This window comes from Myotis myotis, unplaced genomic scaffold (genome assembly GCF_014108235.1).
Source record: "Myotis myotis isolate mMyoMyo1 unplaced genomic scaffold, mMyoMyo1.p scaffold_m19_p_5, whole genome shotgun sequence".
Classification (NCBI taxonomy): Eukaryota; Metazoa; Chordata; class Mammalia; order Chiroptera; family Vespertilionidae; genus Myotis; species Myotis myotis.
In genome coordinates, this window is record NW_023416357.1 from 1,698,126 (window position 1) to 1,720,235 (window position 22,110).

The 22,110-nt window shown below is 49.3% G+C and overlaps 1 protein-coding gene across 4 annotated transcripts in view; it reads right to left on the reverse strand.

Annotated features, from left to right (window-relative positions):
* Positions 1 to 17,179: 17,179 nt before the first annotated feature.
* The window catches only part of NDUFS4 (NADH:ubiquinone oxidoreductase subunit S4), a 63,516-nt gene continuing 58,585 nt past the window's right edge, over positions 17,180 to 22,110 (reverse strand). For 2 of the 4 annotated variants that reach the window (XM_036309081.1, XM_036309079.1), the window contains 2 exons: positions 17,592 to 17,741; positions 17,180 to 17,393 (listed from right to left, as the gene is read on the reverse strand). In XM_036309081.1, coding sequence (XP_036164974.1) covers positions 17,623 to 17,741 — 119 coding nt within the window. In that variant the 3' untranslated portion in view covers positions 17,180 to 17,393; positions 17,592 to 17,622. The remainder of the gene's footprint in view (positions 17,394 to 17,591; positions 17,742 to 22,110) is intronic. The other 2 variants (XM_036309082.1, XM_036309080.1) reach the window with 1 other exon arrangement.

Sequence of the window (22,110 nt, forward strand, 5' to 3'; positions counted from 1 at the left end):
TGAGCGACCGTTGCCCAACAACTGGAATAAACCAGCTCGAAGGGTCTGTCCACGCAGCTTCGGGTCTCTGAGCACCTCTCCCCGCTCCCAGTGGAGGACAGAGACACGGAACTGATGTTCTTCCCTGGACGCTGGGACACGGGGAGCTGGAGGGGAGCATTGTCTCCGCCAGTGACGTGCCCGGGAATACCGTGTTCTCCTCAAACAGCTCCACGGCACGTGCTGGTGGGATTTTTTTTATTTTTATTTTTGTGGGGGGCAGAGAGGGGCGGTCTGAACCATTATCCGGCTCCTGGAGAACGCGACCTCGGGGTGACCCCACGGCTCCTGGCCACCTGCGCTCAGGTTTCTGCGGAAGCTTTTATTCGGGCTTGTCTGCACCGCCCGTCCAGTGACAGGAAGTGGCATTCTCATGGCAACTAATGTAAGTTATGGCCCTCGGACCAGCAAACCCACACTGGTTTATGTCACACCCTTCTCCCTGCGGAAGAGAAGGCAGGGGGACCCCAGCTGGTGCTCACAGCCCTGGGGAGACGTCGCCCCGGGACGAAGCGCGTCGGCCCGTCCTGGCTCCCTTCCTGTCTGATCCCTGCGCTTAGCAAAGCCGCCCGAGGCCCGGGCCTGGCAACGCGTTTCCTGTGTAACCGCAGGACCCAGAGCCTCACTCGTCTCTGGCGGTTTCCCCGACGTCGCCCCTCGAGGGGTCTTTGGGTCGGTCCTTCGAGATGAACCTGGCTGCCCGGGTTCTCGGGTCCCTGAAGGAAGCACAGTGGGTCCCGCCTCTGCTTCGGTCACGGACAAAGCCGGGGGCTTCTTACATGCGTGTGCGTGTTTCAGCTGCGGCTCGAGTTACCAGAGCGATGTGAGCATGACTGCCGTCCTGAGCATGAGCCCTTCCCGCAGGCCTCACGCTGGGGCCCAGCACAGTGTCCTCGGCCCTCTGCCCTCGGTCCTTCTGGCCGTGGCCGTTGGTGTGGGACGCCCCGTCTGTAACACACCGGCTCAGCACCCCGCTCCTCCCTCCTCGGTCCGTTTCCATCTTGGAGGAGGCCACGCGCTGGGGGCTCGTTCTGGAAACAGCGCTGACTTTGCGTGACAGCGTCGCTTTCTCTGTGCTCCTGAGTGGGGCGGGCAGGGTTCTTGGATTTCATCAGCCTTCGGAGGACACCATTACAGCATCTCCTGGCTCCTGAGAGGAAACCTGCTTATTTTTTAAAATATTTTTTATTGATGTCAGAGAGGAAGGGAGCGGGAGAGAGAGAGAAACATGGATGATGAGAATCAAGGATCGGCTGCCGCCTGCACGGGGATCCTCACTGGGGATCGTGCCCACAACCCGGGCCTGTGGCCTGACCAGGAATTGAACTGTGACCTCCTGGTTGATAGGTCGATGTTCAACCACTGAGCCACGCCGGCCGGGCAGAACCCTGCTTACTTTAATGACTGTCTGGGTAGGCGATCCGTCTTTCTTCTCTCTGGTGTTCTTAAGAGATTCTTTGCTGCCCCACAGGTTTAGGTGTGAGTTTGCTCTATTTATCCCACCCTGAACCTACGCTTCTTAAAGTATCTGTGTGCTTCATATGTATCTGTAATCATTCTGCAGAGTCCTCAAACATTCGTCCCAAGCATGCTGTTCTCTCTCTTTCCTTCGGCGTCTCTCACGGCGCGCATGCTGGTCTCGCCCGCCCGCCATTCCTCTGACTTCCGTGCACATTCCCATCCCCGTCTCGGCTTCCTTTGGGGGTTCCTCAGCTCTGCCCACCAGCTCACCAAGGGCCCCTCCACTTGTGCACCCACCCCCCCACCTGCTGCTCTGCCTTCCCGCAAAGTGGATTTGTTGGTTTGAAAGGCTTCGTGTGTCATCATGGACAGTGTATTTGGTTCTTTTGCACATCTTCCTTTTTTGGCATTTCTCTTCTTTGTTTCTCAGTCACCTGAGTAATTTTAAACAGAGTTATTTTATGTTTTCTTCCAGAATCTTCTATCGGTTCGGGACATTCTGTGCTGATCCTCGTGCTTGTGTGTCAGCGTGTGCGCCTGCCCCGTGGTGAACTGCATCCTGGGTAACCTTCATTCCGGGCAAGCCTTCGCCAGTGGCCTGTGGGGGGTGTGGGATCCCACCCCCAGGCTGTGGGCACACTGTTCTCCTCTGGGCCCGCATCCACTTCTTGCTGCTCCTCTAGGTCAAGGGCAGACCTCCCTGTGGCCCTTTCTCGGAGAAGGTGGTCTGTCCAGGGTTGGAGGGTCTCTGTCGCCTGCAAGCCCACGGCCCTGCATTCCCGCACGGGCATGACCCTCCTCCCTCCCAGCAGCTGTGGTCAGCGTCCCGGGGGAGCCGACACCTCTTTCCTTCCCGGCTGGGACTTCCCGTGTCTCCTTTCCATGCAACTATGCAGCTCCTTCCTGCCTTTTGCTGCCGCCCTCCTGGCCTGGCTGTGTTTGCAGCTGGACAGGGATCCAGTCTGAGCGCTGGGAACGGGAATTCCCTGGCGCGCAGGCATCAGCCTCAGCCCTGCTCACAGCCGTCGCGCTCTCTCCCTGCCGCCCCGAGCCGTGCGGCCTGTCTGGTGTGCCAGGGGACACTCGTCCCTGAGTGAGTGAGCGTGTGCCCGGCCCTGGTCCCAGCCCTCAGCTTAGCTCCTGGCATCCTCACAGACGCTCCCAGGCGGTTGGTATCATCGCCGCCTGTTTTTCAGATGAAGACAGTGAGGCCTGGGGAGGACAAGTCCAGTCACACAGCTACCGGGGGAGGGCGGCGGGGTTCGCCCGGGCTGTCTGCCGCCTGAGCTCCTGTCTCACCGCAGCTGTGGCCCCGGGCGGCCCTGCCTTGTGAGCGCGGCTGTGGCCCTTCTCCTTCTCGCTCTGCCAACGCGCCCTTGCTCTGTGCACCCCACGCCCTGTGACCCCATGCCCACCGCTCTACTCCCTCGTCTCCACAGAGGAGGCTCCTGCGTGAGAGACGGGCTGGAAGGTGCTTCCCAGCGTGGACACTCGGTATCGCATTTCACTGTCCAGCTCGGTGTCCACCTGTTCTTGGTGTGACTGCCCTTTGCTTTTGCTTCTTGGGTTGTAAACGTATAAAACGCTGGGACGACGACGGGGAAGCTGCTGAGCCCCCCCCCCCCCCACACACACACACACGTGAGGACGCGATGCCTGGGGCTGAGCAGCGCGGCCGGCGCCCTGGGAGGTGCGCGTGGACTTCACCTTCAGTCCCCTCACTTCTCCGCGTGGGCCCTGAAGTGCTCAGCCGGTGGGCACCCTGTCTGGGTGGGTTTGAAGGTGAAGAGAGGAGAGGAAACTTCAAAGGGCACTGCCCTTTTCTGAGCACGTATTTCCAGTAAATGTTCAGGCAAAACACAGAAGGCGGCTCAGAAAGACTTGGGCAACAGCAGACTTACGGGAAAAACCATTTGCCAATTATGTTCTGTGTATTAAAAACCATACCACCCGTCAGCTCGACCCTGCGCTCTGCTTTCGTTCAGGGTGTGCTAGCTCTGGCCCGTGAGCTGGGGTGCTCTGGGGAACGAACGGCCCATGTGTGGCTGTCCGCCTGTGAGACCCGAGCCCGCCTAGCAGGCGCCCAGGCAGCAGGGAGCAAGCCTGTCTGGTGTGTCCGGCCGCAGCGAGGAGAGTGAAGCAGCAAGAGAGGAAACTCTGCTCATTGTTGTCAGCATCATGGGTGTCCTCCTCCCCTAGGAAGCCGCCTTTTCCCTGGATAACGGACACAGTCCTCTCTCATGGAAGCCTGGCTCTAAGGCAGCTTCCTGTTCTCAACCCGTGGGTCGCAACCCCTGTGGCGGCCGAACGACCCTTTCACAGGGGTCGCCTAAGACCATCCTGCATGTCAGATATTTACATGATGATTCATAACAGTAGCCACATGACAGTTATGAAGTAGCAACGAAAATAATTTTATGGTTGGGTCACAACATGAGGAACTCTATTTAAAGGGCCAGAAGGTTGAGAACCACTGCTAAGGCATGTGAATTAAGATTGAGGTTTAGTTTTGCAAAAGCACCGCAGTCAGGCATGGAGCATGGAGCTTAAATTCTGTGTCTGCTGTGGAACCCCAGCGCTCCGGTTACCGTTGCTCTGCACGAACTGGGTTTGCACACACACACACACACACACACACACACACACATCCTCACACCCTGAGGCCCTGACTCCCAATGTGACTGCATTTGGACACAGGAACTTTACGGAGGTGCTTAAGGTTAAGTGAGGTCAGAAGGTGGGAGAGGGTGGGGCCCTAACCCAGCAAGACAGAGTCCTTATAAAGAGAAGGCCCGGGGGTCATGCACAGAGAAAGGCCGCAGGGCCCGGGTGGTGGGGGGGCAGGCCCCGTTGAAGCCACCTCCATGCACCTGGCTCCCAACCTCCAGAGTGGAGCCCCCGCACCCCTGTGCCTCAGCAGCGGCGTCTGTGACGCAGCCTGGCTGACGGACGCAAGTCCCTTCCTTCCCATCGCAGGTAGCCCACCAGCTCCCAGATACCAGTCAACCAAGCAAACCCCCAAAGCCAACGCCGTCAGAGGAACCCGCACTCGGTGTCCATTCGCTTCACTGACACAGGACGCACTGGCAGGCGGCGTGTTTCAAGCTCACGCAGGCCCTCTGTTTTCAAGGTCACATGCCCTCCTCCCGGAGAAAGTGTTATTTAGAAAAGGAGTAAGAATGAGAAATCTGACCAATGTAGTAATTACTTATTGTTCATCAAGTCACTGAAAATTGTTTAACACATTTAAAATCTCATAGAAACGAGCAGGTGCATACACTTGGAATGTTAACTATTGGAGCAGGAACCCCTCTGGCCCATCCTGACTCATGGTCATTGGCTCTCATCGCTGTAGAGACGTTTACTTTCCCTCCCAGCAGGGCACGGAATTGGGTCCATGGAGCGCGGGAACTTTTTGGTCTAAATCTGCATGTTCTTCAGAGTGATGAGCTGTCCCTGCCGCCCGGGAGACCGACGGCAAGTGCTTCTCACTAAACAGACAGGAGGCACTGCAGCGGCAGTGCTGAGACCACAAGGAGCCAGGGCGCAGACCACGAGGGAGCCAGGGCGCAGCCCACGAGGGAGCCGGGGCTGAGACCACAAGGGAGCCGGGGCGCAGCCCACGAGGGAGCCGGGGCTGAGACCACGAGGGATCCGGGGCTGAGACCACGAGGGAGCCGGGGCGCAGACCATGAGGGATCCGGGGCTGAGACCACGAGGGAGCCGGGGCGCAGACCACGAGGGAGCCGGGGCCGAGACCACGAGGGAGCCAGGGCTGAGACCACGAGGGATCCGGGGCTGAGACCACGAGGGAGCCGGGGCGCAGACCACGAGGGATCCGGGGCTGAGACCACGAGGGAGCCGGGGCGCAGGCCACGAGGGAGCCAGGGCTGAGACCACGAGGGAGCCGGGGCGCAGGCCACGAGGGATCCGGGGCTGAGACCACGAGGGATCCGGGGCTGAGATCACGAGGGAGCCGGGGCTGAGACCACGAGGGAGCCGGGGCTGAGACCACGAGGGATCCGGGGCTGAGACCACGAGGGAGCCGGGGCCGAGACCACGAGGGATCCGGGACTGAGACCACGAGGGAGCCGGGGTGCAGACCACGAGGGATCCGGGGCTGAGACCACGAGGGACTGGGGCGCAGACCACGAGGGAGCCGGGGCTGAGACCACGAGGGAGCCGGGCGCAGACCAAGAGGGAGCCGGGGCTGAGACCACGAGGGAGCCGGGGCGCAGAACCAATCAGACGCCTCGGATCCACGAGTAAGTGGCCGTGGGTGGAGATGCGCTTCCACGTGGAGCATTTTCATGAAGGAGGTGTTTATCTGTAAAGAGCGTGTGAAGCTTGAGCTCACGTTCCCCCATTTGCGGTCGGTGTGGGGCTCCTGGCGACCCCCGACCTCGCCATCCTTACCTGTCTCCCATGTCCTGAGCCCTCCGGCTGGCCCTGTCCTCTTCTGGCGCTGGCTCTCAGCACTCTGTCCGGTCACACACGCCGGGCTCCGTGTCAGCTGCAGACCTGCTTTAGGCCCGTCACTCCTCGCCGCTGAGGAGACCAGGACGGGACTCGGGCCCAGGGGGGCACGGCATCGGGCCCAGGAGGTGCGGCATCGGGCTCAGGTGGGCACGGCGAGGCGGCCTGGAGGGCACGGCATCGGGCTCAGGGGGGCACGGCATTGGGCTCAGGGGGGCACGGCATCGGGCTCAGGTGGGAACGGCAAGGCGGCCAGGAGGGCATGGCATCGGGCTCAGGGGGGCATGGCATCGGGCCCAGGAGGGCACGGCATCGGGCTCAGGAGGGCACGGCATCGGGCTCAGGGGGGCATGGCATCGGGCCCAGGAGGGCACGGCATCGGGCCCAGGAGGGCACGGCATCGGGCTCAGGGGGGCACGGCGAGGCGGCCAGGAGGGCTGCGGTGAGCTCAGCGGCCCGCCCGTTCCTCCTGACTGGGGCCTCCTTCCCAGCCGTGAGCCACAGAGCTGTCATCATGAAATGTTCACGACAGTTTCACCTTTAGGGCGCCACTTGCAACTGCGTCCTCAACAGATGCACCTCACATCCCAGGAGCCGCAGGAGCCTGTGTCCCTCCTGTGCCCATCGGGTGGTTCGGCCTCTGACGGAGGCCCAGGCGGTCTGCGTGGCCGCCCAGCGTTTGCTGCCTGGTCCTGCCCCGCGTGGCGTCTGGCTCCGGCTCCTCTCTGCCCCTTGTCTCTCTCTGTGCTGGACTCTCCATCCACAGCACCGGGCATGTCATCCCACCTGCTGGTGAGATGATGCAGATAAGGGCACATCAAGCTTTTCAGAAAGGGACTTCTCATTTCCTGGCGTAAGCTTTTTCTGCCACTGATTTCAGCCGGCATGGGTTACTAAGAACGTCAGCAAAGCAGGGGCCGAAAACCTCCCTTTTTCCTGGGAACGATGTGTCTGTGGCCAATGCATCCAGACAAAAGATTTGCAAGATGAGACAGAAACCCTCCGTTTCCACCAGTGCACCCATCTCCCCACAGCCCAGGGGGCCAGAGCTTGCCTCCCCCTGGTCCTGGGATGGAGCCTGGGCTGCATCTCACAGTGGCCACAGAGGCAGGGCTCTGGTCCTAGAAGGGAAATTCTGCAGAAGAATTCTGCTCCAGACCCGAGCGCGGGGGAGCTGCCGGCTAGAGCAAGCGTGCGACAACGCTGGCACCTTTCCGGTCTCAAACAGTGGTTCTTGTCGACCTGGGATTAGTGTGGTGAAGATCTTTCTTTTTTCCGTACAAAATGCAGCTCTCCAGTTAAACACCAGACGTTCACCTGCATAGATGTACCACACGGGCCCGGTCAAGGTTTGCCGGGGCCTCGCAAATCAACCGGGAAAAGTGTTCGTGGTGACGGGTGTCACTGACCAGGGCACAGGTGGACAGCAAGTGGAGGCTGAAAGGAGGGCTTGCTTTCCTATTTAATAATAAGTTCCAACCAAGATGGCGGCATAGGTAAACACCGGAGATTGCTGCCTCGAACAACCACTTCAAAAATACAACTAAAAGATGGAACGGACACCATCCAGAACCACAGGAAGGCTGGCTGAGTGGAAGTTCTACAACTAGGAGGAAAGAGAAAAACATACCGAGACTCAGAGGAGGCGCAATGCTGAAGTGAAATACTCAGGTGCGGAGTGCATGAGGAGCCGGCTGGCGGCTGAGGGCGCGGTTGTCGTTTTCAATCGGGAGGGAGTCTCAGGCTCTGAGCTCCAGTTCTGGGCGAGTCTCTAGGGACCCAGACTCATACGGGAGAAGTGGGACTGTCTGGCATTGCTCAGAACCCTAGGGCAGCTTTCTCTCCGTGGGGCTTGCAGCGATTACTGGGACACTGAGAAGCAGAGCCTCTGAGGGCAAGACTGAGAGCAGCCATAATTGCTAACCCCACCCTGTTGATCCCATGGGACCCGCCCCGCCCAAGCCCTGCAGGGAGACTTTTGCTGGATAGCCTCAGGCAAAGGCTAGATTAGCATCTCCCTAGAGATCCAGGAGCCAGGAAGCCCAGAGGTCAGAGTGGGACCATCCAGTTTGCAGCTCTGTAGAACCATAAAAGACACACTCAGGGGGCAGACTCAGTGAGCACCAAAGCCCCATCAAAGCAAGTCTAGCCCCAGAGGGGTGTCTCCAGCACAGAAGTTCTCCCATTGCAGACACAGCTGATTCTCACAGCCAATTGGCCTGGAGGTCAATTCCTTCCAGTGATACCTACAACAATCAAGGCTTAACTACAACAAGACTGTGCACAAAGCCCACAAGGGGGTGCACCAAGAGTGTCTACCTCAGGTAATTGGGACACTTAGCACAGAAAGGCACTCTATCGACACAGCAAAGCATAAAAAATGCTGAGACAAAGAAACAGAACACAAACAACAGAATTGGAGGAAAGCAAACTGTTGGATATAGAGTTCAAAACCACACTTTTAAGGTCTTTAAAGAACTGTCTAGAAGCCGCCGATAAATTTAATAAGGCCCTCGAAAAGACTGGTGAGACCGCCGATAAATGTAGTGAGATCCTCAAGAAATCTAATGAGACCCTCGATGTTGTGATAAAGAACCAACTAGAAATTAAGCATACACTGACTGAAATAAAGAATATTATACAGACTCCCAACAGCAGACCAGAGGGTCGCAAGAATCAAGTCAAAGATTTGAAATACGAAGAAGAAAAAAACACCCAACCGGAAAAGCAAAATGAAAAAAGAATCCAAAAATACGAAGATAGTGTAAGGAGCCTTTGGGACAGCTTCAAGCGTACCAACATCCAAATTATAGGGGTGCCAGAAGATAAGAGAGAGCAAGATATTGAAAACCTATTTGAAGAAATAATGACAGAAAACTTCCCCTACCTGGTGAAAGAAATAAACTTACAAGTCCAGGAAGCGCAGAGAACCCCAAACAAAAGGAATCCAAAGAGGACCACACCAAGACACATCATCATTAAAATGCCAAGAGCAAAAGACAAAGAGAGAATCTTAAAAGCAGCAAGAGAAAGAAAATCAGTTACCTACAAGGGAGTACCTATACGACTGTCAGCTGATTTCTCAACAGAAACTTTGCAGGCCAGAAGGAAGTGGCAAGAAATATTCAAAGTGATGAATACCAAGAACCTACAACCAAGACTACTTTATCCAGCAAAGCTATCATTCAGAAGTGAAGGCCAGATAAAGAGCTTCACAGATAAGGAAAAGCTAAAGGAGTTCATCGCCACCAAACCAGTATTATGTGAAATGCTGAAAGGTATCCTTTAAGAAGAGGAAGAAGAAGAAAAAGGTAAAGATACAAATTATGAACAACAAATACACATCTATCAACAAGTGAATCCAAAAATCAAGTGAATAAATAATCTGATGAACAGTAAGAACTGGTGATTATAATAGAATCAGGGACATAGAAAGGGAATGGACTGACTATTCTTGGGGGGGGGGAAGGGGTGTGGGGGTGCGGGAAGAAACTGGACAATAATCGTGCACCTATGGATGAGAGCAGTGGGTGGGGAGTGAGGGCGGAGGGTGGGGTGGGAACTGGGTGGAGGGGAGTTATGGTGGGTAAAAAGAGTAACTAATGTAATAATCTGAACAATAAAGATTTAATTGAAAAATAAATAAATAAGTAAATAAGTAAATAAATAAATAAATAAATAAATAAATTCCAGACCTAACCAGTTTGGCTCAGTGGATAGAGTGTTGGCCTGCGGACTGAAGGGTCCCAGGTTCGATTCCAGTCAAGGGCATGTACCTTGGTTGTGGGCACATCCTCAGTAGGGAGTGTGCAGAAGGCAGCTGAATTGATGTTTCTCTCTCATCAATGTTTCTAACTCTCTATCCCTCTCCCTTTCTCTCTGCAAAAAATCAATAAAATACATATAAAAAATAATAATAATTCCAAAGCGCTGACTTGCCACCTCACCACTGCCAGACACAGACTCTACAGCAGAAACAATGTCTGTGGTTTCGGGTCAGCCATTCGGAGCCCTCCTCTGATGACTAACCCCATTGGGTTTTCCGTGTGATCATCGCTCGGGGCTAGCCATGTGGTGCTGCGTGCCGGCCTCGAGTGCCTCCTCACTGTGGGGCTGTCGCCTCCGAGGACACGCGTGGGCTCTTCAGGGTCCCGATGCTGCTGGGAGGGTCCCACGCCGTTGGCCCCCTTTCCTGGGGTCACCTCTTGGTTTTGATTTGTGTTTATTTCAACTAAGCCATTAACTTAGAACCTTGTGGACACCCACCCACAATGAACCAAAGTCACAACAGAGGTAAGAATTTTCATTCGGTGCTTCTGCAACACTCCGAATAAATTATAAACATTTACGTCTCTCAATTTATCTACCACCAAGAGGTACTTGAAAGGCACCTCCCAATGAAGTAGAAAATCAGCAAATTGCCACTGTTTTAGGACACTTGGGCAGGGCACTGATGACAGAAAACAGTAACGCTAATTTTGAACATCAGTATTTGTGTGTGTGTGTGTGTGCGTGTGTGTTTTTAAATGGCCGCAGCTAAGCAAACCTGCTAATGAAACTTCTCCCCAACGCTGCGTGCCTGTGGGTAGACCAGTTAGCTTAGATCTCTATGGGGCAGGTACCTTCTAGTTCTAACGGGTGACCTGCTCGTGGCTCCTTCCTAACTTCCCAACTCCAGGATGGGGCTGGAGAAGGAAACGCAAATCCGTGTAACTCAGCCTGCGGTTAGAGCTGCACTCAAGCCTTCCAGAAAGACGAGCTTTGCCTGGCTTTGCGAAAGTCGTTACGGCGGTACCGCCAGGATGTAGCCTTGCCAAAAACATTGAACCTGAGTCTCACCAAAACTTAAGATCAAACTCTGTTTATAGACACGTGGGGGCCCCCTGAGTAAGGAGATAAACAACAACATTTGGAAGCAATTAGACAAATCCAGAATGTGAGACAGCGGGTTGGAGGGCTGACCTGGTCTCTTTACTAATTCATAATAGCCAAGTCCGTGGGTAAGCCTCTTTCTGTTTAAATTAAAATGCACCCACATTAACTGCAGAACAACACGGAGGGTGGCATTGGGGAATCTGAACATGCACTGGGTTTAGAGCTCAGTGGTCACATGGCATATGGTCTGAAACCAGCTTTAACTGCTTGAGCAACACGCTAGCCAGGATGTCAAAATAATACCCGTTTAATCTAAACAGAGCACACAGGGACTCACAATCCCAGTCTACTTTCATAATTGAGCATTTTCTTAATTAAAACAAATCACATGGAAAAAACTCTACAATCTTCTTCAGATTCGTGCTTTAATTCCTTTACTTAGAATTTACCTGTCCCCTACATTTCATACTTGTTTCATTTTTACATTTTTTTTGTGTTAATCCTCACCCGAGGATATTTTTCCATGGTTTTTAGAGAGAATGGAAGGGAGAGGGAGAGACAAAGAGAAACACTGATGTGAGAGACATCGATTGTTTGCTTCCTGCAGGCCCCTGGACCAGGGCTAGGGAACCTGCAACCAAGGTACATGCCTTTGAGAAGAATCGAACCCAGGACCCGTCAGTCACAGGCTGACACTCTATCCACTGAGCCAAACCAGGTAGGGCCATACTCATTCTGTTTTACTCTGCTTCCCATGTGGACAGATGCAGAGCGTCATTGTAACTAGTGGTTCTTGAAACACGTGGCCCATGGACCCCTGGCGTTACCCGAGACCCTTTCGGGAAATCTATAAGACAAAAACCCTTTCATAACAAAAGTAAAATGTTGTTTGCCTGTTCACTGTGTTATTTGCATGATGGTACAAAAGTGGTAGGAAACTGCTTTGCATTTATTTGTATCTTCTTCAATGTCTTAGTTTTCTGAGTACATGTCTTTTACCCCAGTGGTTAAATAGATTTCCCACATTGTGAAGCACATTCGCATAGTTATCACAATTGGCAATTTTCTTAAACATAAGAAAAACCCTTTTTGTACCATTTTTAAGTAAAATAAAATGAATTATTTTTTTTAATGGAGAGAAAAATCACTGGTGTCTGAACATCAGTAAGAGCAGTAGCAACAAACATGCCAGTAGGTACTGCCGTCTTCATGCGCAGTAAAAAACTAGCCAATCGATGTGCTCAGAGATGCCTTCGATGACTTTATGGAAACACTAGCTCCGAGTACTGCTTTTGATATGGTGTGTGATGACATCGGAAACACATTTGCTGCAAAGTGACATGGGAGGGCTGCCTCCAGGGAAGTGCCAGCTGTGAATTGTTTGCTAAACTAGCCACTCCCTGCCCCCCACTCTCCCGCCCCCAGAGAAACAAGTTTCACTGGAAAGAAAAACTGACAGATAAACTATGGTTACTTAGACTGGTGTATTTGGCAAACATTTTCTCAAAAGTGAATGAAGTGAGTTTATCACTTAAAGGAGGGATACAACTAAAATATCTTATCCAAAGACACACTCTGAGCTTTCAAGTGAAAATGTGAATTTTGGAAAACTTGTCCTAATTCTGTAGGCTTATTAGTTTCCCAATACTTTCTTTTAGTTTATTAGTTTCCCAAACATCTTTTAGATGTTTTTAATTTGATTGGTACTGCTTTTGATAAATATGATTTGGGGGGATATTATATGATGTAGTGTGTTAAAATTTGGAAAATCGGCATAATTCTGTGAACCAATATAGAAATGGCCAACGTATGATGTTACAAAATCATGCATGCATAAAAGATTGAAAGTACAAGATAAATCAATGGATTTTAATGCAACAGAAAAGTTCATTGATAGGGTTTCTAACCTCACATTGCAACTAAATTTTAAGAAAATGACATATGACCAATCACAATTATTTGAAAATGCTCTTAGAAATATCTTTTCCTTTCCCAACTACTTATCTGTACAAGGCTATATTTTCTTTATGTACTTCAATCAAAATGACATATTATTAAAGGGAATCCTTGTGCAGTGTTGGTGGGAATGTAAATTGGTGTACCACTGTGGAAAAGTGTGGAGGTTCTTTGAAAAATTAAAAATAGAGTTACCACATGATCAAGCAATTCCACTCCTGGGTATTTATCTGAAGAAAATGAAAACACTAATTGGAAGAGATATATGCAGCCCCATATTCACTGCACCATTATTCACAACAGTCAAGATATGGAAACAAGTTAAGTGTCCATCAATAGATGACTTAAAGAAAGTGTGGCATATATGTATTCATTTATATGCCTTAATATTATTCAGCCATACAAAAGGAAATCTTGCCATTTGTGACAACATAGGTGGATCTATAGTTTACTGTTATACATCTAGCTTTATTCAATTTCCATTTCTGATATTCTAGTCATCTTGATCCTACGCACCTAGCAATGGAAAAAGAGATGTGGCCTTTGTGCTTAAAGATACCCTCTTCATTTGAAGAATCCTTTATTGGCCTCCTCTATTCCTTGCTTACCACCTCTTCTCTTCATTTTCTTGTTACTGTATTCATTGCCATACCTTTAATTATTACCCGACCACCAACGTTCTTGGCCCGGAGGCTGGGTTCCAGACCCACATTTCCAATGGTCTGCTGTGAATTTTTCAGCTGGGTAGCTCCCTGGCATCTTGCATTCAGTATAATTAGAAATGAATTCATCTTCCCATGCACAGATTTATAAACAGAAAACCAAATCACACCAGAAAATGAATGCTTAAATAAATAAGGTATGTAAAGAATTTTGTTGTGTTTTGTTTTACACAATAATGGAAAACTAGAGAAGTATCTTATTTTTTTTGGTTTTTACAAATGTCAATTTTGAGTAATATTTCTTTCCAAAATTTCTTCACTTTGCCTTATTCCACGTGGACCATCCTAGTCATGGTGAAAATGACTGCAGGAATGGAAAATCTGACTTTTAGACTATTCTCTATCTGAATTCTAACAACACAATCTTCTCAACCAAGTATCAAAAACTTTACATTTATCTTTTTATCCATAAGTCATACCAAATGCTCATTAATCCCGCACATCAGAAAATATTGCTGTGACATAACACTGAGGTTGTCTTATTGTTAAAGCATCAATTTTCTTGACATATAATTTCCATATGCTAAAAAGTACCAATTAAATTTTTTTTTTAAATTTCAATTACCATTGACATATAAGTGAAATCCTATGGTGTTTGTCTTTTCTGACTTATTTCACATAGTATAATGCCCTTTGGTCCATCCATGTTAACATGTCAGAATTGGCAAGATTTCATCCTTTTTAATACTTAATATTCCATTATACAGATGTAACACTTCTTTATCCATTTGTCTATTGAACACTTAGCTTGCATCTGAATCTTGGCTATCCTATATAATAACGATGTAATATGCAAATGGTCGTTACACCGTGAAGTGTAATGACCGACTGCATAACGACCGGATCACGGATCAGCAGGAGGGGGGCAGCGAGCTACTGGCTATAAGCAGGTGGCAGAGAGCTACAGGAGGGGGCAGGGCAGCAAGCTATGAGGGGGACGGGGGAGCTACAGGAGGGCAAAGTAGTGGGCAGAGGGCTATTGGAGGGCGGCAGCAAGCTACTGGTGCACAGATCTGTGTGCAGGGCTACTAGCTATAAATAACATTGCAAAGAACACAGGGGTGCATATATCTTTTCAAATTAGTGGTATAGTTACAGTTTTTTTGCATGTATCTGTCCACTTTCCCAACACCATTTATCAAACTGTCTTTACCCCATTGTATATTCGTGCCTCTTCTGTCACAGACTGACCACATACAAATGGGTTTATTTTTGGGTTCTCTATTCTGTTTCATTAATCTATGCGTCTGTATTTATGCCAGTACCATACTGTTTTGGTCTCTATAGCCTTGTAGTATAGTTTGATATCAATATACCTTCAACGTTGTTCTTTCCCAAGATGACTTTGGAGATTCGGGTGTTTGTGGTTCCAGGTACATTTTAGGATTACTTGTTACATTTCTGTGAAAAATGCATTGGCATTTTGAAAAGGATTGCATTGAATCTTTGGATTGCTCTGTGTAGTATGGACACTTAAAGATGTTAATTCTTCTTATCCATGAGCATTGTATAGCTTTCCATTTATTTGTATCTCCTTCAATGTCTTAGTTTTCTGAGTACATGTCTTTTACCCCCGTGGTTAAATTTATTCTTAGGCATTTTATTCTTTTTGATACAAATGTAAATGGGATTGTCTTCATTTCTCTTTTGGATAGTTTGTTATTAGAGTATAAAATGCAACCAATTTCTGAGTATTAATTTTTCATCCTACTTTACTAAATTCATTTATTAGTTCTAATAGTTTTTCTTTACTGTTCTATGTTGTATCATGTCATTGGCAAATAATGACAGCTTTACTTCCTAATTCAAATATTACTTCTTTTTCTTCTCTGATTACTGTTCTGAAGACATCCTATAGTATGTTGAATAAAAGTGATGAAAGAGGACATCTAATCTTGTTCCTGATTATAAAAATAAGGTTTCAGCTTTTAACTGTTGAGTATGTTAGCTGTGGGTTTGACATATACAATCTTTATTATGTTGAGGTATGTTCCCTGTATTTCTACTTTGATGAGAGTTTTTAATGAAAAATAGATGGACTTTGTCAAATGCATTTTCTATATCCATTGATATTTTTATTCTTCATTATTTATGTGTATCACATTAACTGACTTGCAGATATTGTACCAACGCTCCATGCCAGGAAAAAGTTCCACTTGATCATGGTGTTTGATCTTTTTAATGTATTGCTGGATCTGGTTTGCTATTACGTTGCTGAAGATTTGTGTATCTATGTTCATCAGGGATATTGTCCCATAATTTTCTTTTTTGTAGTGTCTTTGTCTGGTTTTGATATGAAGGTAATGCTGGTCTTATACAACGTTTTGGAGCCTTCCCTTCTCTTAAAATTTTTGACATTTTTAAAGGATAGGTAGGAATTACTCTTTGAATGTTGGTAAAATTCATCTGGGAAGCCATCTATCTGGTTCAGGGCTTTTATTTGTTGGAAGTTTCTGAATCCTGTTTCAATTTCATTAGTAATTATTGGTCTGTTCACACTTTGTTTCTTCCTGAGTCAGACTTGGAAGATTGTATGTTTCTAGGAATTGATCCATTTCTTCCAGGTTGTCCAACTTGTTTGCATTTAATTTTTCATAGTATTTCCTGATAATCCTGTTTGTGATGTCAGTAGTCTCTTATACTTGAGTTCCATGTGCACTTCACAAAAATAAGTCTATTTGGTTTAATACATCACTTTCGGCCACTGTTTCCTTGTTAATTCTCTGTCTGGGTGACTTGTCCATTGATGTCAATACGGAGTTCAAGTCCCCCACTATGACTGTATTACTGTTGATCTCTTCATGTCCATCAATATTTGCTTATATGTTTAGGTGCTCCTATGTCAGGTGCATAGATGTTTACAAGAGTTCTATCTTCTTGTTGGATTGACCCCTTCATTATTATGAAATGCCATTCTTTGCCTCTTGTCATAGCCATTGCCTTAAGTCTATTTTGTCTGATATGAGTGTTACTACCACAGCTTTATTTTAGCTTCATTTGCATGAATCTTTTTCCATACCTTACCCGCGCTTTCAGTCTGACGTGACTTTCTTGTAGGCAGCATATGTATGGGTCTTTTATTTATTCATTTAGCCACCCTGTCTTTCCATTGGAGCATTTAGTCCATTTACATTTATAGTAATTATCGATAGGTATGTAGTTATTTCCATTTTATTAACTTTTCTGATTGTTTTTATAGTTTTTCTCTGTTCTTATTCTCTCGCACATTGATGACTTAGTTTCGTGTTTGGATTCCTTTCTCTTTCTTATGTGTCTCTTGTAGATTGATTCAGGTTCAAAGAAGCTTAGAGAACATAAAATTCTAATTAAAGAAGAAAACGCCAATAGTAAAATTTGGGTTTAGGTTTATGAGATTGTAATGTAATCATGAATTTCTCTATCCCTGATAAAACAAAAGGTTTTCTAAGCATTTTAACAATGATGGCTGGTAGTTCATAAATACCATGAACTTGATAATGGCTATAAAAAGCATGTGCAAAACCTCAATGTTGCAGCTAATTTCAAGCACTCCTTTTTAATAGACTTTAAGTACTGAAATTTCCTAGAGGTATAATCATCTCAATGTCTCTATATTGAAAAATTATAACATGTTCCATTTGAGCTTAAAAATAAACACCACAAAATGCACCTGCAGTTTAAAGGGAAACTTTATTCAGAGAGTAAGAGAAGTGGCAGGCATGGACTGTAAATACTGCCCAGCTGACTTCATTCACAGTCAAGCGGAGATGGGCAGGCCCATCTATTTTGTGGACACTCTTGTTCTTTTGTTCCAAGAAAAGTTGGCACCGTAAGACTTGGACTTGGGTTTCGGAACCTTCTTCTCTTCAACGTCGTAGCTCCATCCTAGGAAACAAAAAACAGACTCACAGGAACAGAATTAAGCAGTGTGCCTGAAGAACGCTGTGAGCAGAAGCGAATGCTCATAAATTCAAGGTCATTTATCATCAGGAGTACATGTCAACACATCTGAAATATAAATACCTGCTTAGCAATTTGTTCCTGTGACAACAGGATTCAAAATATTGTCTGAGGATGACTTACCAGCTCTTAAATTAAAGGTGTAACTCAGAACTCAATTTCTCCTTGCTCTGTATTCTTTTCTTCCAAATGGTGTGTGAGAGGGCCTGTGCCCTGTCCCAGTCTGTCTCCCAACACACATGCTCCAGCCCCACAAGGGCGCTGTGAGAGGAGCTGAAGGAATGAGAGGAACGGGTACTATATGCAAAACATACCCGATGGTCACGTTCTGGTTTAGGCGGCCAACAGCCTGCCAAGCCCCAGGGAGAAGGATTGTGTTTACTGATGAGAAGGCGGACCCAGCTCTGCGCCCTGCTCTGTTCATGAGCCAGATGCCATGAGGTCCCTGCTGGGAGAGGCGGGCTGGTCCACAGAGAGCCACTGGCGCGGTGTTCTCCTAGGGCTACGGAGTGCTGGCTCTCGGGACTGTGGGCCAGCCTACAGCGCTGCTGCTGGTGACAACGGTACACACATGTCATTCCAGGGCCTGGGAGGTGGTGGTGAGTGCCGGGAGAACAGGCAGACAATGGAAGAGACCTGCCTTCTCCACATGCCCCGCCACAGCCACCATGGGGGACGGGCGGGGAGGGTCCTTCCCTCACATTTTCCTTGGATAACTGTGCTCCCCACGCTGCACAGGGGATGAGGATGGTTAACAACTCAAGTCCCGTCTCCATCCCTCTCCCGTTGCTCCCTTCTGACCTCTGACAGGAACCGGACAAAGGGTCTACCTCCCAGTGCCCGGACGAACAGCGCGCTGGTCCCACCACACTCCACAGCACAGCCTCTCCCAGGCCGAACCCTGTACCCTGGGGAACACGAAGGCTTCTGGAGCAAGCGGCGGGCTCAGCCACTGGAAGAGACGTGACACGCTTGTACTGAAAGGGACGCTACCCAAACTGCTGATCTCTCCACTTCCCATCTGAAACTTGTTCTTAAAAAGAAGAACATCCCCGGCTGGCGTGGCTCAGTGGATAGAGCACTGGCCTGTGGACTGAAGGATCCTGGGTTCAAATCTGGTGAAGGGCACATGCCCGGGTTGCGGGCTCGATCCCCAGGAGGGGCAGGCTGGAGGCAACAGATCAATGATTCTCTCATCATTGATGTCTCTATCTCTCTCCCCCTCTTCCTCTCTGAAATCAATACAAACGTATTTCTTTAAAAAAGAAAAAACATAATACAACTTGCATGAAATATATCCTGCAGAAATTTTAGAATGGAATTTTATTTGTGAAATGTTTAAGTTTCTGTGAGAATTTTTCTACCCTAAAATAAGGGAGTTTAAAAGAAATAACTCAAACTTGATTTTCTGAGCGGGACTGTGGAGGTGAAGCCATCTACACTCTGAAGAGGCTCCTACAAACCACAGCGGCGCCCAGTCTGCGTGCTGTTCCCTGGGACACTGTGCACCAGCCTCTCCTCCCTGCAGCGCAGGTCCCAGCCCTCCTCCCAGGAGCACCTGCAGGGGGAGCTCCCCGGGCGCCCAGAGCCCCCCATCCACCGCCCCCCCCCCCCCCCCCCCGTGATGCCAAAGCCACTGCACTGGGGACAGCAGCCAGACACAGGGCTCCACCTGCCGGCCCTGCAGCCCTGACGGCTCACAGGATGCCTGGAGCGCCGGCCTCCCTCAGAGGCGCGTCCTGCAGAAGCCCTGGGAGCGGGCAGGCCGTCTGTGAGCCCCGGACTGTCCCCCCCGAGCGCGCCCAGCATTTCGTCGGCCCTGCACCCTGAGGTGGGCATTTTCTACTTCCTATGACAGGAATGTTGGTGTATTCTTTTCAAATGCCAACAAAAACCTCTGAATAAACCAGACCACAACAATTGGCTTGTGAATTCCACGTATGAGGCATGAGACAGAGAAGGGAAATTAATTCCATTCATTTTCATTTGCAGAACCCATGTCATATTTGCTTCGGTAACACACAAATACAGAGAAACATCCATCAGCGCTTCTAGGACTTGTGAAATACGTTACCTCTAGTACCCTGGCCCCAGGCCTGCGAAAGGTCTCTCTCCTCTAATAACCGAACCCCAAACCCGACTTCAGCTCGGAAGTGAGCAGCTCAATGATTTTCCTACCGCCCACTGTGTACAGAGCACAGCCACTGCCTGATCTGGCACAAGCGCCAGACCCGGCTGCTACATAGTACTGTCCCTCTTACTTCTCCATCAGGGATTTGCCACAAAAACAACCTGGTTTGTGCTCCAAAAGTACAGCTGAAACTCAGTCAACAGCAATTTGAACACACTTTTCTAGAGAAAAAACTATACAGCCACACGATGTCCAAAACTCCCTCTCAGAGCCTGGTCTGGGGGCGGTGTGTGTGTGGGTCCCCAGAACCCTCGTAACCCAGACCCCGGGACTCCCTAGCACGGGGGGACCCTGTCCCCCGAGGCAGTTACTCAGGCTCCCAGCGGAGGGCCTCAGACTCCCCTCTCCCCAGAGCCGGACGCTTCCCTGGCCACAGACAGGTGCTGGGCGAGTCATGGGACAGGCGCTGCCTCACGCCTGCTGAGCTCAGCCCGCCCGGCCTCTCGGTTGTCTCCCCTGGTCGCAGAGCGGGTGCTGGGCCCCTGCTCACCAGAACTGCCCTGCCAGCCCAGTACTGACCGTGCTCCCCTGGCCGTTGGGCAGGCACAGGGCAGTGACACATCTGTCACCCCACACACTCCCAGCTGAGGTCAGGCAAGGTCATGCTCTGCCTGTGTCACCCTCACACGGCGACAAGTGTCCTCGCATGGCCTCTCTCGGCCACACCGGCTCCTCATTTCTGTGCCGCCTGCCGCCCCGAGTGCGTTCTCGGGCCCGAGTGCGGGCGGCTGCGACGAGCCCGCGTTGGAGATGCTTCCCTGGGCGTGAGTGACAGGCTGTTGGCCACGAGTTCAATGTCTGTGAGTCAGCAATACGCCCTTAAACAGACACACGTGAAAACAACGTATTGATTGTTTGACGAAATATTGTGATCCGAGGCTCCCAGGCACGTAAGCCTGTATTTCGCAGGAGCAGTGTTTCGGTGTGCGCTAAGGGAGAGTTGATGGTGACGTACAGAACACAGCCACTCTGAGTAATGGGAATCACCTCTAACTGACAGACCTACAGATTCTGTGCTGCCTGGCAGCTCTCCCCTCCCCACGCCCTTCAAAGCAGCTGAGTTTTCATTTGCGATTCATCTAAACATTCTTTAAGTCTATGTAAGTCTGAGTGCTGACTTCTCCTTTGAACTGGCTAGACCAGCATCTGTCTGGCTCCCCTGTCCATGAGTAAATAAATTCTTCAGCACATGCTCATTGCTCTCTGTGTTAGAGTCGTGGTTTTATCTCGGGGAACATTCTTTATTAACAGAGTTGGCGGTTCTGTGGAGATGCCCCGCAGTCTCCGGCCAGCGCCAAGCAGCCCTCACCACTGCGGGGCCCCGTCTAAGCCCCGGCCCATCTTCCCCGGCTCCGGGAGGTAAGCACAGGGGAACTTGGCTGATCTCTGTTTTTCTAACTTGAATTTTGCTCTCTCCTACTCTTGGGAACTGGTTTTACAGTCTGATCATCTGATGATTCCTTTCAATAGGTTAATGGTTTTAAAGATTCATTCTCTGTTGGGTGAGAAGGAAACAGAACATCGGGTTTGTTCATCTTTTCTGTCGACTTGAGCTCCAGTAAATGAAGCATGTGTACTCACTGAGAGAACAGTTCTACAGCATGGCCCTGTGGGTTTCCTAAGTCTGCATTTCCTAACTGATCTAAATGCAACTACCCGGAGCAGCAGTGGCAATGGGTACAACTCTGCATGTAAGGTCACGGAATGTGCTTCGTTTACAAGGGAGAAATAGTGAGCCTGTGAAGTGACTGTTCCAGAATGAGGAACACTCAGGACAAGACCTGAATGGATATAGAAAGTTGCGAAAAGGAAACTTATTTCTCTTAGATTATAGGAAGCTAAAAGTGTGAAAAGCTATGAATTATGTAAAAATTTTAGCAAAATTGGCTTGATTTTGATGGGCTTGTTTTACTACTTGACTGCTTCCTGCCTTCACCTACAATGTGAAGGGCTATTCTTCTTGTCTACTCTGCCTGGATTGCAAAGGTTTTGCGAATTATCAGGATGACCTTACGTGCTAACTTTTAGTCCCTGATGACTTGTGTGAGAGTTCAGGTTCTGCCCTGGCCAGGGAGCTCAGGTGGTTAGAGTGTCGTCCCCATACACCAAGATTACAGGTTCAATCCCTGTCAGGGCACATACAAGAATCAACCAATGAATGCATAAATAAGTGGAACAACAAATCACTGTTTCTCTCTCTCACAAATCAATTTAAAAAAAGAGTTCAGATTCTTAACAGTCACAATTCCGTCTATGTTTACATGTCGGTTTTCTTGTCACTTTGAAGTGAGCAGCCTAACACTGTTTCTTGGACACCCATGGCCCTATTCCTAGCCTAAGGATTCAATCTACTGACAATCTTCTGTCTTCCCCAGATCCCAGCCTCAATGTAAAATAAAATGAAACATTCCGAGTATCTGGGACTCCCCGAGGGCGCTGGAGAAAGCGCAC